Raw genomic sequence first — 16,639 nt, 5'->3', positions numbered from 1 at the left:
TCTAGTTTTTTTTTCCTAAAGAAAAGACAGAGTTTATGATAGTTGAATGTGCAGTTAAACCCAGGCCAGGTTGTAAACTTATGGAGGATGTGTAGTTGTGCACAGTGACAAAGCAAAAGTAAATGCTAGCTGATCATGTGACAAGTAATGACATCACTACAGTAAAATCTAGGACACTGTTAGGCACGATGACATTGAGGATGGAGAGAACTTGAGCCGAGTACCGCCTGATAGGATCTCTCACAGTGGACAGCATTTAGGCATTTTACATTGCAAATCAGATATTTACAGTAGACTAGTGTTTGACTATTAAAGAACACAGATTCCTGCCTTTTCATACAGCATGTCATCTGGACCAAAAGCTTTCATAGTTAATAGCATTAATGCAAATATTATGAAATCTATTTTTTTGTGAGTTCTAATGTATTATGTGGAACTCAGCTCAATAATTTGACACTGAACATATTAAAATAAAGAAATTTAAACAAAGCTTCATGTCTCTAGTCCAACCCTGTTCAGGAAGGCAGTGTATTGCAATACTACAGTCCTGATTAAAGTAATTATGGAAAAATATATGTAAAGAATGAAAGAAAAAAGCAGAGAAACATGTATTTTAATTTAATTTATTAACCCCTGGTATATATTTTTTACAATCCGACTGCGCAGAAGAAGTTCTTAGAACGGCATCTCAGACAATATTTCAAAATGCAATCCAGATTAAATGTTTATTAATGCATTCTTTAAATACATAACTAACATTTTTGTTTGATATTTCTTCTAATCCCTCATATTTTAACATACATGATTTATTTGTGATGATAAAGAAACAATGCAAGCTCAAATTATGATCAAAGTTTATGGACACCAGAGCATAACAATCATATGTACGTAAGGATGTATGTAAGGAAGACCTAGAATGTAGACAGTGGTCGAATTCATTCCAAAGATGTGCAGGACACTTGAGTTCTCCCACTCAAGACTTGGCAAACAATATCTTTGCAGATCTTTCTTTGTGCACATTGATATGCGGGAACAGGTTTGGGGCTCGTACATAGTTGCATTGGAAAAGTATCTGATTAAAATTTTGTGGCCAATGTTTGGGGCACTGTGGCTTGGTGGCTAGCACTGTTGCCTTGCTCCCCCAAGGTTCAGGTTCGATTTCTGCCTCAAGTCTGTGTGCATGGAGTTTGCATGTTCTCCCCATGCTTGGTGGGTTTCCGCCCACAATTTAAAGACATGCAGATTAGCCTAACTGGCATTCCCAAATTGCCCATAGTGTGTGACTGAGTGTGTGTATGTGTGTGCCCTGTGATGGATTGGCACCCTATCCAGGGTGTTCACCGCCTCATGGGATAAGCTTCAGGCTCCCTGCAACCCTGTATACACCCTAAAGTGGTTTAGATGATGAGTGAGTAAGAGGTTTAGAGAATATCCACATACAGTAAATATGGGGTGGTTAGATGTCTGTGTACATTTGACTGTGCCAAAATGTATAAAGTGTTTTTTTTTCTGTGGGTCTTTTTTTATTGGTTTGCTGCGGGTGCTACTTCAATTTTAACAGCAGAGAATACGAAATTTGTACGATATAAAGGTGTGTAAATGGTGCAGGTTTGTGTTTGTAAAATAGTCATACATTTAGCTAGCTAACAGCAATCAACTTCTTTCAGTCATACACTGGACGTTAAGACGTCTCTGATTGGCTGCTTGTTTTACGTCCTGACGTCTTAAACTCTACGTCCCGCCCCTTGCTGGTCGGTCTACGTACGTCTCGCGCCAATCCTGTCAACATTCAGCTTCATCTCGTTTCGAAGTCGGTCCTTCATTTCCTCTATTCACAAAAATGGTAAGTAATTTTTTTAATTGTCTCTGAATGAGCTCCGTGTGTTTCACTGTTATCTGCCCACCCTATATATTCTGTTAATGGAAAGATTTTGCCGGTCTCTTCTTAGGCGCGCGCGTTTTCACTAAGATGGAGGCACAAACTGAGAAAGCATTTAGATTCTATCAGGACAAATTCTGGTTATAGCTTAAAAAACAATAATGTTATTATTTTTATTATTTGGAAAGACCAACACTTAAAGAAAATAAGTCTAGGACGTGTCCTCATTTCATTCATTCATTTATGGTTCCTTGAGACAGAGATGAGATGACGTCATTTCATAATACGTGCATTTAAGTATAAATTAACCCAGCATCTCTTAATATTATTGAACGTAAGTTATTGATCTAAATATGCTGAATAATAATTTAATCATCATGCTTTCTGTAGCTTTTAAGGCCAGCAATGTTAAACAACTATGATTTTTCTTTTTTCTTTATCTTCTGCTTATTTGTGTGTCTGTAACCTATGTATACTTGTGGGGTTTTTTTTTTGTTTTTTTTTGTTTGTTAAGATAACAATCATGACCGAAACCCCCAGCCTCCCCAGGATGGCTGATGGGGTGATCAAGGGTGCATTGTTAGCTATGAGAAGGAGGAGAGAGAATATTCATGAAATGCATCCCCCCCATCCTCCCTACCTCTATTCACTAAAAGATTCCGGGTGGAGACTTGCTCTAGCAGCTGTTTGCTGGATATTATGTCTGGCATGGCTGAACATTTCCCATCTCTGATGCATTTGGCAACTGCTGATGTCCTTCAAGCATATAAAATCGCATTCCCTTCAAACCTGGCTCACTAGTGTGAAGGGCAGGTGGCCATTGTTTTGGGCTATATGGCAATATATTTAATTTCGGTTACTCTCCTTTTAAAATGCATAAATCCACATCTTTTGAAATCTTTTCTCTTGAGAGAATGCTCAAATGTCTGTATGTATAGAAGCCCTTTCAGTTGGTGTGGTTTGCCGGTCTATGCTAGACTGGGTGGGGCTCTTTGATGGCTCTCTTTCTGCTTTCTCACTCCCATGAATAGAAAGCACTTTGCTGACTGCAGGCTTTGTTATGCAGCTCTGCAGTTGGTTGTGTAGTTGCTTCCATCAGCATTTCAGTCTCAACTGTGAGCATTTATTAACAGCCAGGGCTAGAAATGTTAAAATTTTAAACAAAAAAATTAATCTGTGGCTTCAAATGATTAAGACAGTGTTTTAATAACTGTATTATATACTTTTGCATTTTTCCTCCCACAGCGTGAGTGCATCTCTATCCACGTTGGTCAGGCTGGTGTCCAGATTGGCAATGCCTGCTGGGAACTCTACTGCCTTGAACATGGCATCCAGCCGGACGGACAGATGCCCAGTGACAAAACCATTGGAGGCGGAGACGATTCCTTCAACACCTTCTTCAGTGAGACTGGAGCTGGAAAGCACGTCCCCAGGGCTGTGTTTGTGGATCTGGAGCCCACTGTCATAGGTAAGATTAAGATTTTGTCGCATGACTGTTGGTTACTGGTGTCTGGATTAATATGATTTACATGATCCTTTCCTGTAGATGAGGTCCGCACTGGAACATACCGCCAGCTGTTCCACCCTGAGCAGCTCATTACAGGAAAGGAGGACGCTGCCAACAACTATGCTCGCGGTCACTACACCATTGGCAAGGAAATTATTGATCTGGTGTTGGACAGGATCCGCAAACTGGTGAGTATCAGCAAACAGTTTTTTAATTACAAATATAGTGAATAATATGAATTAATTTTTTTTATTTTGTTTTTTTAATAGGCTGACCAGTGCACAGGTCTCCAGGGTTTCCTGGTCTTCCACAGCTTCGGTGGTGGAACCGGTTCCGGTTTCACCTCCCTGCTGATGGAACGCCTGTCTGTGGACTATGGTAAGAAGTCCAAGCTGGAGTTCTCCATCTACCCAGCTCCCCAAGTGTCTACTGCTGTGGTGGAGCCCTACAACTCCATCCTGACCACCCACACTACCCTAGAGCACTCCGACTGTGCCTTCATGGTAGACAATGAAGCCATCTATGACATTTGCCGCAGGAACCTCGATATCGAGCGTCCTACGTACACTAACCTAAACAGGCTGATTAGTCAGATTGTATCCTCCATCACTGCCTCCCTCCGTTTCGATGGTGCCCTCAATGTCGATCTTACTGAATTCCAGACCAACTTGGTGCCCTACCCTCGTATTCATTTCCCACTGGCCACCTATGCTCCCGTGATTTCAGCAGAAAAGGCTTACCATGAGCAGCTCTCCGTATCTGAAATCACAAACGCCTGCTTTGAGCCAGCTAATCAGATGGTGAAATGTGACCCACGTCATGGCAAGTACATGGCCTGCTGCCTGCTGTACCGTGGTGATGTGGTGCCTAAAGATGTGAATGCTGCTATCGCCACCATCAAGACCAAGCGCACCATCCAGTTTGTGGACTGGTGTCCCACTGGGTTCAAGGTGGGCATCAACTACCAGCCTCCCACCGTGGTTCCAGGTGGAGACCTGGCCAAGGTGCAGAGGGCTGTGTGCATGTTGAGCAACACCACAGCCATTGCGGAGGCCTGGGCTCGTCTCGATCACAAGTTTGATCTGATGTACGCCAAGCGCGCCTTTGTGCACTGGTATGTTGGTGAGGGTATGGAGGAGGGTGAGTTCTCTGAGGCCAGAGAGGACATGGCTGCCCTGGAGAAGGATTATGAAGAGGTTGGTGTTGACTCTATTGAAGGTGAGGGAGAGGAAGAGGGAGAGGAGTATTAAAATGTGGGAACAAAGTTGAAAAATAAATCAGGTAGCCAGTATGTACACATGATATTCCTTGTGTATCGAGTGTAAACTCTGCTTCTGAATGTGTACTATTGTCCCTGTCTTGGCCAGTATAACTTTCTTTTGGTGTTCATCAGCCAAATTTTCAATGTGACTGAATAAAGTTGTGACTCACTTCTGGTGTGTTTTTGTTTCTTCTTTTGAGATCTAGAGAAACAATATCTTGTGCACACTTCCAGATTGGTGTTACAAGGCTGTACATGGTTCCTGGGAAAGTGTGCAAAATTTGCATATATGACAAGGAGACCACCAAAATATGCTGTATTGAGCACCCTCTACTGGCCATCTGGGTATTTAAAAATGTGCCAGTTTTTAGCATAGCTAAATATAAAAATTGACTGTGGATTTTAAAATAGTTTATTACACTGCATTAATAAAAAAAGACATAGTAGTGTCTTTAACATTAATGTCTAATAGTTGCACTATTACAACTCCAAAATTAACCACATCTACATAAAAAGAAAAAGAATTTGCTTAAGACTGTGGTTGAATAATATTTGCTGTTGCTTATATATCTTGTTCACCCTTCTTTGTGAAGAAATAATGAATGTTTTGGTGCTGCCTGTTCCTTAATCAAGCTCTGAAGGTAAGAAGATATTAAACATATGATTCCAGCGGCAGACATCTCAGACAGAGGCTGATGGAGCTTTATATGCCTGAGGGAGGAAATTAAAGTGATGTCAGTTACAGTACATTTGATTTAGCTGAACTTTGTACATTTCTACAGTAGGAGCCTTCATTATTGGGCAGTATGTGGCTTTTTAGAAATTTAAAAGTTATAGTAAAGGATGGCAAAAAATGTATCTGACACTTAGCTAGGTAAGAATAATAACTCTGATTGCTTTGACTGTTACCAAGTGGAAATTTTGTCTAGCACCTTTTGTATGTGAACCGTTCATGTACAATTCAAAATGCTTTACTTAATATAGATGAAGCAATAAATAGACAAATGTTCATTTAGCAAAAACATGGCTAATGAATGTGTAATGAGCTTTATTATTTTTTTTATGTCCTAGAAAGAGTACCATAAGTGGATGAAGTAAAACCAGCACTGAGAAAAGCAGTTACTCGAAGGTTAAGGCTTTGAGCTACAAATCAAAATGGTGCTAGTTTATATATACCACATCAAAGCTGCGATGATGGGGTCCTCAAGCAAAGACTTTCAATGCGGCACTCTTGTATTGATTGTTAGTCACTTTGTATAAAAGCCGAGTCAATTTCGTTCAAAGAAACCCAAATACATTATTTTTGGTACTTGGCTAAATTAAGTAAACTTACTTGTAGGCAAAGATCCCTACTGCTAATGCAACAGTTAAGATACCAAACACCATAGCCACAATTCCTGTGATGAGCATCCTAGAACCTGAAAATGAAGGGGGAAAACACTGATTTAGTGCATTTAGGATGGTTTCCCTTTTTTCACACACACACACACACACACACACACACACACACACACACACACAAAAACACATTTGTCTCTAAACAAGTACAAATTAGGAACACTTGTTTCAAAGAATTCTCACTACAGATATGTTAGGAGCCGGCTTGAAGTAAAAAAAGTGGGTTAACTAGGACCTGCCGTGACTAGAGAAAAATACTTATTATACACAGCCTGAACCAAAAAAAATGTCAAACAACAAAATTTCATAAACATCCTTTAGCTTCAATTATGGTGTACAGTGTTATGACATATTCATGTATAACAACACTTTCATATTTTGAATCTTTTTCGAATCAATCTATTTTGAAACCAGGGAAGAAAAAAGTCCACAGATGTGATAACCTGGTCATTCAATACATTCAGGTTATCAGCTGGCTTTTTTTTAATTGCCACACTAGCTGATGTACCAGTTATTGATGAGAAAATAGTTAAAATGTAATAGTTAAAGCTTAGAATAAATTCAGCTTTAATGTAATCAGTGATATTATTATTATTTTAGGTTGAAGCCTATGTCCTTCTGTCTACATCTACATATGTAGAATGATTCAATGTACAGAAAAGGTAAACCATAAAAAAATTACTTTAGCTGGGTTTACATAGACTGGATACTGTATGTAAACGGATTCCCATATTTTTACTTACCAGTGATCACATTTACTCTGGCACTAGTGACTGCAAGGCTGGCATCATTACTCAATGAGATATTAATGCAAAAGATGCCCGAGTCATTAAACACGTGTCGGAGAACGAGCTGGCACTCTGTTAAAGCGTTTACAGCACTGCAGATGGTCCTGCCTGGAGAAAGGCAGTCGGAAATCACAGTGCATATGTCTGTAGGCATGCTGAAAGAGAAAGAGAAGAAAATAACTGATGCTCAAGCTTTGCATTCTTTGTAGTGCACAATGAGCAACATAAGCGAATACCTTCCTTGACAAGAAATGGTGAAATCCACAGTGTTCAGTTCAAAAAACGCACCAGCGGCCTGGACGATCTGCACATCCTTAATGCCCTCTGGGAAATCAAGAAAATATATCGATGTCACAGAGTCACTGAGTTCTCATATCTGATTAGATGCAAGGTGTTGTCAATCATAATTTTCTGTAACTGCAATGCTGACAATAATGCTGCACTTTTATTTACCATTTTTGGAAGGAGGCTTAAGAGTCGATTTTATAACAGTCTATTTCTCCTTCATGGAAAGGTCTTCATGGTTTTCTTGGTAACATGTTGTGGATTGTTTATTTATTTATTTATTTATTTAATTATCTAATTTAATTTGCGAGCAACTTTAATCTATAGTCGCTCTAATATAAGTGATAACAGGAGCTATTTTATCTCATGGATGTTCTACACCATTAAATGAATACATTAAATTAAATTCATTTCAATGAATTAAATAAACTGGCAGTTTGTAACATGCTTTTTGCTTTGGGATCTTCTGAGACAATATCCATAAACATTTGACTGTTAAACAGTATAAATTGCTTAATGCAGCTAAACAAAATGGTTGTTTTATCAAAGAACTTACCAACAACTGTGATGCTTGTGGAGAAAGAGCCGTAACGGTAGATCACACATTCCTGCTCAGAATTTTGTGGCTGATCTTTTGTGATAACTGTAAACAGTTTGAGATAAAAATCTTACAGTAGTGAATTATTTATTTAGGGGCACTCTTTTTTAAATATAGCATAAGTAAAATGAACAAACCTCCAGTTGTGTCTAGCTGGAAGGCTATTTTCATCTCAGCACCGAATAATCCAGAATGTTCCATCAACTCTGCAGTGTTCTTAAATGCACTTTCTGTGTAAGACATGTAAGCAGAATTGAGTTTTATCACTTCAGGGCCTACTCTGGTGAAAACATTATAATTTTAACCCTACCATTAGAGAGAGGCCCTGCATGCTCCTCAGAAATAAAGGCATCAGCAGTTGGTTCAGTTAGTGAAGGTGTATTTGTAGGAGGGGAACAGGACGGATTTGGGATGGCAGCCTGGACGACAACATGGGGTTTAAAAGAGCCGGTCTTTGTGTATGTGTGGGTGACGATGAGTTCTCTTGAAATCACAGTGCCACTGTCGTCCCCAAAATCCCAGTTAAAGTTGATGTCAGAGTTAGCCAGGTAGGAACTGGGGTCATGGACAGCAACAGCGAAGGCAATGGCTTGGTTTTGGATAAACGTTTGGTCCCCTTGATCTTTATCATTCACTTGAGTGAGAGTGACAGCAAACGGGATCTGGTCTGAAGAGGAAGTGGAAAGAACTGAAAATGGATTCAATAACTAGATAGACAGATGTTTAAATTGATAAACATAGGGATGAAATGTTGGATGGATCATTGGATTGATGAATAAATCAATAAATGAATCAATAAATAGATGGATGCGTGGATGTATGATTGATGGATAGATAATTGATGGATGGATGCATAAATGGATGCATGAATAAATTGTTCAGTGGATGGATGGAGGCTTACCAGTGATACAGAACTGTGTTGAAGCATAGCCGATTGGAATGAATTTCTCTCTTTTTCTGTAGTGATAAATAACCACATCCATTTCATAGGTGCCGAGAGGAATGTCTTTAGTGCTGACGGTCAGAGAGGATGACGGACCATCACACACCTGCCAGTATTTCCCTATAAGAAAAAAGAAGGAGGGAAATGCTGTGGGAGAATATATATTTCGGTATGGGTTTTATAAATTATTTTAATTTATTCTTTTTGATTTGGTCATAAGTTAAATAATATTAATCTATATTAATTCACAGTACCAAGTACATTTTATATTAATGTGCTCATTTTACTGTTACTAAAGTAACAGTTTTTACCAGGAATGGCATGGTGGACACCCCAAAAAAAGAGAAATAAAAGGGGAAGGGCTCATGCAGATTTGGCATATTAACTTCAAGAAAATGAAAACAGGTCATTTTAGCACTGAACTTACCACAGGTTTTCCATACAAACACAAAAGGTGGCTTTTGATCCCCATTTTTGTATAACGGAGAGCCATCAGGAAAAATAGCATTCTGATCATCAGTGTTTTTCTGAGGGTAAACAGGCTCGCCTTCATGATGTTGAGTACCTACAGTACAAAGATTAAAATCTATTGTCAAAAACGTTGAAGAAAATTAGAGTAGCAGCTAAAGTTTGGTCCTGGAAGTCTTTACCCACAAGAAAGGAACAAAGCTTGATTAATTCTGTAGATTTTCATTCTCAAAATTTTACAGAAAAAGACCAGAAATTTGAAATTTCTGAAAATGACTAATAACACCAGACTTTGTGTTTGTGGTGTCAAGAGGCTGAAGTGGGATAGCTGCTCCCATTGCAAAGAAACTTCAAGATGAGATCTCATGTTAATCTCTTCTTTGTCTCCTAGACAGAAATGAGCCATCTTTGAGACTTGAATGAGATTTAAGCGTTTTCTGCATCTTCTCAAAGGTGTCTCAAATGTGGCTTATTACTTTTAAATCTCAGAGATAGTTTACATTTGTCTTGTGTGCGACTCAGATATGCAGAAATTAGCTATCTTTGAGACTTGAATAAGATTTTAGCGTCAAATGTGTCTCAAATATGGCTCATTACCTCTAGATATCATATTAGCTCATATAAGCTCATATTTGTCTTGTGTGCGACTCATATTTTTTGTTTTCCCATAGCAGTTTCCCACACATAAAGTATACAGTACGTGTAAACTGTGCATTTGGGTTTTCTGATATGTTCTTATATAATCCTTTTTAACATTTTTGCTTAGTCCTATGTATGTAGTTAGTTAAAATTAAATAAAATTGAGTTCTTTATATTGAAGAATCTATTCTGCTGAAAAAATGTCACTCTATATTGCAAAATCCTGACACATACACAGTCTATTCATTAAAACATAATGCAAAAAATGGCTAAAAATGCTTTAAAGGCTAGGGTTCTCTAACAAACAGTGCCATCTACACAAAAGAGTGTTTAGTAGTTTTTATATACTTTATCTCACTCTTCACATACGGGTAGATGGAGGGGAGGGTTAGCGGGTTGGATCTCTGGAATGAAGATATTTAAATTACAAAATTGCGATAAATGTTTCATTATGAAAACTAGCTTCTTTATTTAAAAAAATAATAATAAAAAATCCAACTTACTTACTTTACATTCTGTACAAATGTCATTACCAATAAAGAACTAAAATATAATATACAGAATTTTTTTATCAAGAAGTGAAACAATGCGAAAATGTTTGTGTTCAATGATTTCTGTCTACACTTATTTTTGATTAAACATTTATGACTAAATGTTTAATTTTTTTTATGACTAATCCAATTAAGCCTACAGTACACAGTATAGATTCTAATAAAGAAATGATTTTCCACAATTTCTCCCACACATGCTCTAAGCCTGCAAATGTTTAACTGGCCAGTGTGTTGAAACGTGCAGGGCATCGCCAGGCCTCGGTGTCAAGACAGCAAAAAACACTTTATCCATTATTCACCCAGAACTTTAAGTGGCTTTGCCTGCCTGCCGCAGATAAAAATGAAAAAGAAGACTAAGCGGACTTTGAAGGTGGTTTTTACTTGCGGCAAATTTAAAATTAATTAATATTGACAAGGAGTCGAAATGTAAGTTAAAAAGCACAGAGTCTGTGGTTAATAAAAACTAAAAAAAAAAAAAAAACGTGGTATACTTGGCTGAAATTTACACAACTTACGTTTGTTTTTAAATTGCAAAAGGAATCCAAATGCTAGCTGTGGGTGGTTTAGCATGTGGATTAGCATATCTAGGTAACTACCACTTATGAGGTTGAAAGTTTTTTTTTTTTTTTTTTTTTTTTGGCAAAAATCAGTCAGCTGGTTACAGTATTATTATTATTAGGCATGCCCTAATTTAACCAGTGTGACATGTTTAGTTACTTTTAACTTTTTTTTTTTTAAATAGTAAGTTAATGTTACTGCATGATCAGTTTTTGAAAACCAGTACAGTGAAACCTCAGATTGGGAGTAAGGCGGTTTGTGAGTGTTCCGCAAGACGAGCAAAGATTTTTAATAAATTTTGACTTGGAAAACGAACAAGTATTGGTTTACGAGTACTGAGGGATGCGCTTCTTGTTTGTGCATCACGAAAAAATTGGAATATCATAAAAAAGTACATTACAACTTAATAAAAAAACTCAAATATTCTAGATTTATTACATGTAAAGTGAAATTATTTAAGCCTTTTTTAGTTTGTTTAGTTGTTTTAGTTGTTTGTGATGCTTATGGCTTACAGCTCATGAAAAATCAAAAATCTGTTTGTTTGTTTGTTTGTTTGTTTTTATTAAGTTTAAATAAATTAAAATTCATGCAGTAAAAAATACCATGGGGAAGACTTGACCGTTGTCCAGAAGATGATCATTGACACCTCCAGGTAAGGTAAGCCCCAGAAGGTCATTGCTGAAAGGGCTGGCTGTTTGCAGAATGTTGTATTGGAGCACATTTATGGAAAGTTGCCTGGTGGGAAAAGTGTGGAAAAGATGCACAAGCAACAAGGATGACTACAGCCTTAAGAGGATTGTTAAGCAATGCCTTTTCAGGAACTTTGGAGAATGGGTAAAGTGAGGCTGGAGTGAGTATTAACCATGAGTCACCATGCACCAATATCTATGGGGAATTGGGCTACAATTACTGCATTCCTAGTATCAAATCTCCAGGGCTGTAATGAGCTCATGAGCTGTAAGCCGCAATCATCCCTGTTACTTTATAAGGCTTGTTACATGTAATAAATCTGGAATATATGCAAATTTTAATAAATTTTTAATAGAAGTAAAATAAAAAATGACTTTTTCCCTGATATTTAAATCTATTAATTCTATTTTAAATAGAATTTATATTCTATTACATGTTGTAAATTAAATATACAGTTCCATTTTAGAAGATTTCTGACAATATTCATGATCTGCTAAAAAATATGTTGTGGTTAATGTAACATTTTTTTTTAAAGAAGGAAAAGAAAAGAAAAAGTAACAGCATTTAGATGCACTGATAATGAAATTAGATACTGTACTTTATATTCTTGCATTTCTTCATGACATATTACACAGATATGAAAGGCAGTGTCCTTCCTGTACCATTCACAAAGCAGTTCTTTCCCCAAACAACTTCTCCATTAGGCAGCACCTCTTGATTTTCTGGAAAAAGTATGTCAATAGTGAAGGTGACTTTAGCTCCAGTTAGAGTTGGTGCATCATTACAGACATCAAATTTCACCTCTCCGCCTGTGGACATAAAAACAACTAACTTTACATGCGAAACAAGAAAGGAGACCTTTGTGCTTCTGCTTGTGGACTCCCAAAATAGATTGTTAATGTTGGTTAATGTTAGAATTAGGATGCATATGTTTATTACAACAGTGTAGTTGAACAATGTGGGACATTTACCTTAGGTTAACAATACAATAAATTGAACCAGTATAAACTGCTCACTGAAGATAAATGTAAATTGATTATTTAATTTAAACAAAAAGACAATGGCACCTGTCCAGCTGCTCTTGTAACGCGGGTCTTTATTCTTCCACACTGGGTACAATTTTGTGTTCCATGGCCGGTATCGTATGAATTTGGGTTTGGACTTGCTTTTTTGAAGTTGCTCTGAAATAAAATGTAGAAATAGAATTTTACCCTCATCTTAAGATTACTATATTGGTGAAGTAGCAAATGTAAATGATTTAAATATTCTGAGTACTGTATTAAAGTCTTAATCCAACCATATTAGAAATTGAGATTCTAATATAAAAGGATGGGTATTTTTTCAGGTAGTATACAATTTTATATTTTAATCTGTATATGGACTTGAGTCACTAGGCAGGTTACACCCTGGATAGTAAACAAATTAACATGCACTTTACCTTAAAAAAAAAACATTTGTGCGCGCAGGCGCTGTGTGTGTGAAGCTAAAGTAAGAGCCCCTCCCTCTCTCCCCCTTCTCATCTTACACAGTTACCCTTCCTCCACTCTTTTCACACACACGCACACAACGGAAACACTGTTTTATCGGAAAAATAAACAAGAAATCTCTCTAATGACACTCGATTGAGTGACACACTAATGGCATCACTGCTGTAAAGTAAAAACAAAACAAATTTACTTTACCTTTGAAAAGAATCGTGACAGAGCAGTGTTTCTGCATAGAGCAGAGAGAAAGAGTGTGTGTGTATCTGTGTGTCTGTGTGACCACGTGACGCACGACATTTAAACAAGACGCATGTGTGCCACATGATACTTGGTACTCGTAAACCAAGACTTGTTTGTTTTCCAAGTCAAAATTGATTAAAAATCTTTGCTCGTCTTGCGGAACACTCGCAAACCGCGTTACTCGCAATCCAAGGTTCCACTGTACATAACTGAGTTGTTATTAACATATTGGTTGTTATTATTGAGTTGTTTAAAAAAATGTTGCACTGTTGAACTGGTGTGGAGACAAAACAAAACCTGAAAAAAGATTTTTGCCATACTCGGTTATACAGTAATACAAATAATAAATTAGCAAATGCAGTAAATAAATGAATAAATTGTGAGTCTATAAATAGTTTTTTTTATGTTCCCTATGGAAAATAATTCATAAATTATTAGGCAATGTGTATATGAGCTTTCATGGAGGCAATGACTTATCACAGATTTATAAGAAAAATTAACAGTTAATTAAGGAATTTGAGACTATGAAACATATTGTGAAGCAATATTGGACTTTTGGAAGTCTTTGGACTTCGGGAGGAAAACCACTAAGCGTGGGGAGAACATGCAAACTCAACACACACTGACTGGCAGAGAGTTTCAAACCCCCAACCCTTGAGGTGCAAGGCAACAGTTCCAAATACTAAGCCACTGTGCTGCCTAGATGTGAAATGTTTCAGTAGAAATACTGCTTAAAGATCTAGCTTAACAATGCCCTGGCACACGTCCAGCAGGCACACACACCTTTTAAGCCACTAAGTCAAATCAGCACCAAAGGTTTAGGTTACCACTTATGGTCCATGATTTAAGAAGCTTATTGAAAATACTTGCCAATAAGAATGGATCATTAATTTACTGTAAATCCTTGATTTAAGACTTAAGACCAGGTCTACTAATTTTTACTTATTTGGGAATATCAAGTGAAAGGAACAGAGGTGTGTGTGTGTGTGTGTATGTGTGCAGGTATTTCTAGCTTTCCAAAGTGTTAGGACTTTATGTTTATTCATTGTAGTTAGTCATAGCCTATGTTTTGCTTCTTACAAAAAGGTTTTACAAGAGGTCTACTTTTCCATATTTAACACGTTGCCCAGATTATGCCTGCAGTTACTATGCTACTGGTATATTTGTAGTCAAGAGGGAAGTCATTTAGCATTAAAAAGCTAACTACGGTGGTCGTGAAGTGCAAAACAAAATAACAAAATTGAAAACAAAATAAATTAAAAAAAGGAAATAACAAAACCAAAAACAAAAAAACAAAACCCAAAACAAAATTACAAATTAGTTTTGGGTTTTGCTATTTTGTTTTTGAACTAGTTATTTTGTTTTCCATTTTGTTAATTTGTTTTGCACTTCAGGGCCACCGTAGCTAACAAATCAAAACTTCAACACATAAGAGTGAGAGTAAGAGCTAAAGATAATATGGGAATGTGTATACAGCTGTGCACACTTTTTTTCAACAGCATATTATAGCAGCTATATAACATTCAGCTAGTTTGTATCATCAGAGCTAGCATGCTAGATAACAGGATAGATTGAGCACAAAGCTGTTGATACTTATTTTAGCTAAAGTTCCCACATGTTTCTTGGTTTCTTGGTAAATGATACCATCAGTATTAACTTCACGCAAGTTAAAGAGATTATTCTTTGCGACTTGTGAACAATGTGACTTTTACCAGTGGGTTCATGTAGATTAAGTAGGTGGACGTTCACTTGAGGATAATGACGGTAAGGGGTAACTGTAACTTTTTGCTGTAATTTGTACTCATTTGCATGTAAATTAAAAACTACTGTGGTCAGTTGTAAATGTAAATGAGGTATACATAATCATGAGATTTAGCTTATACGATTTAGCTAGCTGCAAAAACAGGTTAAGAAAAGTGTTTCATATCCAAATTTAGACAATAAGGTCCTGGGGTTTACCTTTTCTCTTAAATATGGCCATGAGATGTCAGTGTTGAAGCAGCTCCAGTAAAGAGTATGTATATGTAGGTATAACTCTATTTTTTCTTGCCCTATTTTCTTTCACACCGCAAATAATCAGTGAATTAAATTTATAATTATAATAATAATAATAATAATAATAATAACAACAACAGATATTCCTCATTATCTTAAGTCTTCATGTTGAATTGATTTGGTTGGAATCGAACCCGGAACCTGGAAATGGAAGGCGACAGTGCTAACCCTACCACATTTTTTAACCAAATTCAAAGAAAATAACAAGCTATGTTTTTGCCTTAGGTTAAAAAGATCACTTGATTATGACTGGAAACAGCAATGCACCAAAATAAGCTGGTAATAATTTTAATAAATATAATAACGTATAAAATAAAATATCTACATTATAAAATGATTTTATAATGTATTTCCAGACAAGATAATACATAATATACAAGTAAAGAATTAAACGTTATTGGGACTCTATTTTATTCCTCTTATACTACAGTAACATTTTCAATTATTTCTTACAAAATTACATTTAAAAAAATAATAATTTTCAAACTATGATTTCTATCCATTTGTAGTTGCTATAAATATTGTGGAATGGTATCAATTCCTATTAAAGCTCTAAACTGTCATTTTGTCCCCAGTCTATTGTTTTAAAAAATAAATAATGCCATCAAAATACCTGTTACTATAGAAACAATGATGTATTTAAACAAGCACATTGATATAAACCTGTAATTTGGTTTGCAGTAGAAATAACTGTTAGAACTGTTGTTATAGATATGACATATCATATATAACATATAGATACTCACTTGAGATGACCATTGAAAACAAGAGCAGTATAAAGAATCTTGAAAATAAGTTCATTTTTCTGTTTCGCCCTCAAGTGTGTAGTAAAGGATGCCAGCTCTGCACTGAACAATGGTTAAACTTTTTCTCTTTTTATTTACAGTATGAGTTTATCCCGTATTTGACATCAATGACGAAGAATAATTAGCCACTCCTACAATGTCTATACACACAAACACACACTGAGATTGTATGTTTGAAATCAGTTCACAGCTCATAAGCAGCTTAGGAAGTAGATATAGTACTGTATGCATGCTAAGTACATGAATAAACACTTTCTACAAATCCATACACTACATGGATGCTGAAATGTAATGTTGGGATGTGTATTTTAGGCTTTTTATTTTTATATTTAAAAAAACAATCATCCTCAAAAAGAGTCTTATTTGTATCTAACAGTACTGCAACTGTAGTATTCTTCTCAAAATATTTAATCCCTGGTATTAGCAGCATGAACAATTTTTATGGAAATACACAACCTTTGTCGCAGGTTTTTTTTTTGTCAAGTAATA

General features: G+C 36.4%; 2 protein-coding genes across 2 annotated transcripts; one reads left to right on the top strand and one right to left on the bottom strand.

Annotated features, from left to right (window-relative positions):
• The first annotated feature begins 1,743 nt into the window (after window positions 1–1,743).
• tuba1c (tubulin, alpha 1c) lies at window positions 1,744–4,817 on the top strand. Its single transcript, XM_053482109.1, has 4 exons — window positions 1,744–1,843; window positions 3,125–3,347; window positions 3,426–3,574; window positions 3,656–4,817. The coding sequence occupies exons 1-4, from the start codon at window positions 1,841–1,843 to the stop codon at window positions 4,634–4,636; spliced, it is 1,356 nt and encodes a 451-aa protein (XP_053338084.1). The 5' UTR covers window positions 1,744–1,840; the 3' UTR covers window positions 4,637–4,817.
• A 345-nt stretch (window positions 4,818–5,162) lies between these two features.
• pmelb (premelanosome protein b) lies at window positions 5,163–16,145 on the bottom strand. Its single transcript, XM_053483189.1, has 12 exons — window positions 16,091–16,145; window positions 12,633–12,746; window positions 12,228–12,374; window positions 9,087–9,224; window positions 8,618–8,779; window positions 8,027–8,383; window positions 7,818–7,946; window positions 7,675–7,749; window positions 7,070–7,157; window positions 6,789–6,988; window positions 5,981–6,065; window positions 5,163–5,358 (listed from the first exon to the last, which is right to left on the bottom strand). Exons 1-12 carry the CDS (start codon window positions 16,143–16,145, stop codon window positions 5,223–5,225), a joined length of 1,686 nt encoding a protein of 561 aa, XP_053339164.1. The 3' UTR covers window positions 5,163–5,222.
• Window positions 16,146–16,639: the final 494 nt, after the last annotated feature.

Source organism: Clarias gariepinus, chromosome 22 (genome assembly GCF_024256425.1).
Source record: "Clarias gariepinus isolate MV-2021 ecotype Netherlands chromosome 22, CGAR_prim_01v2, whole genome shotgun sequence".
In the NCBI taxonomy this organism is placed as follows: domain Eukaryota; kingdom Metazoa; phylum Chordata; class Actinopteri; order Siluriformes; family Clariidae; genus Clarias; species Clarias gariepinus.
The sequence above is the reverse complement of the archived record's forward strand: the minus strand, read 5'-3'. Positions and strand labels throughout refer to the sequence as shown.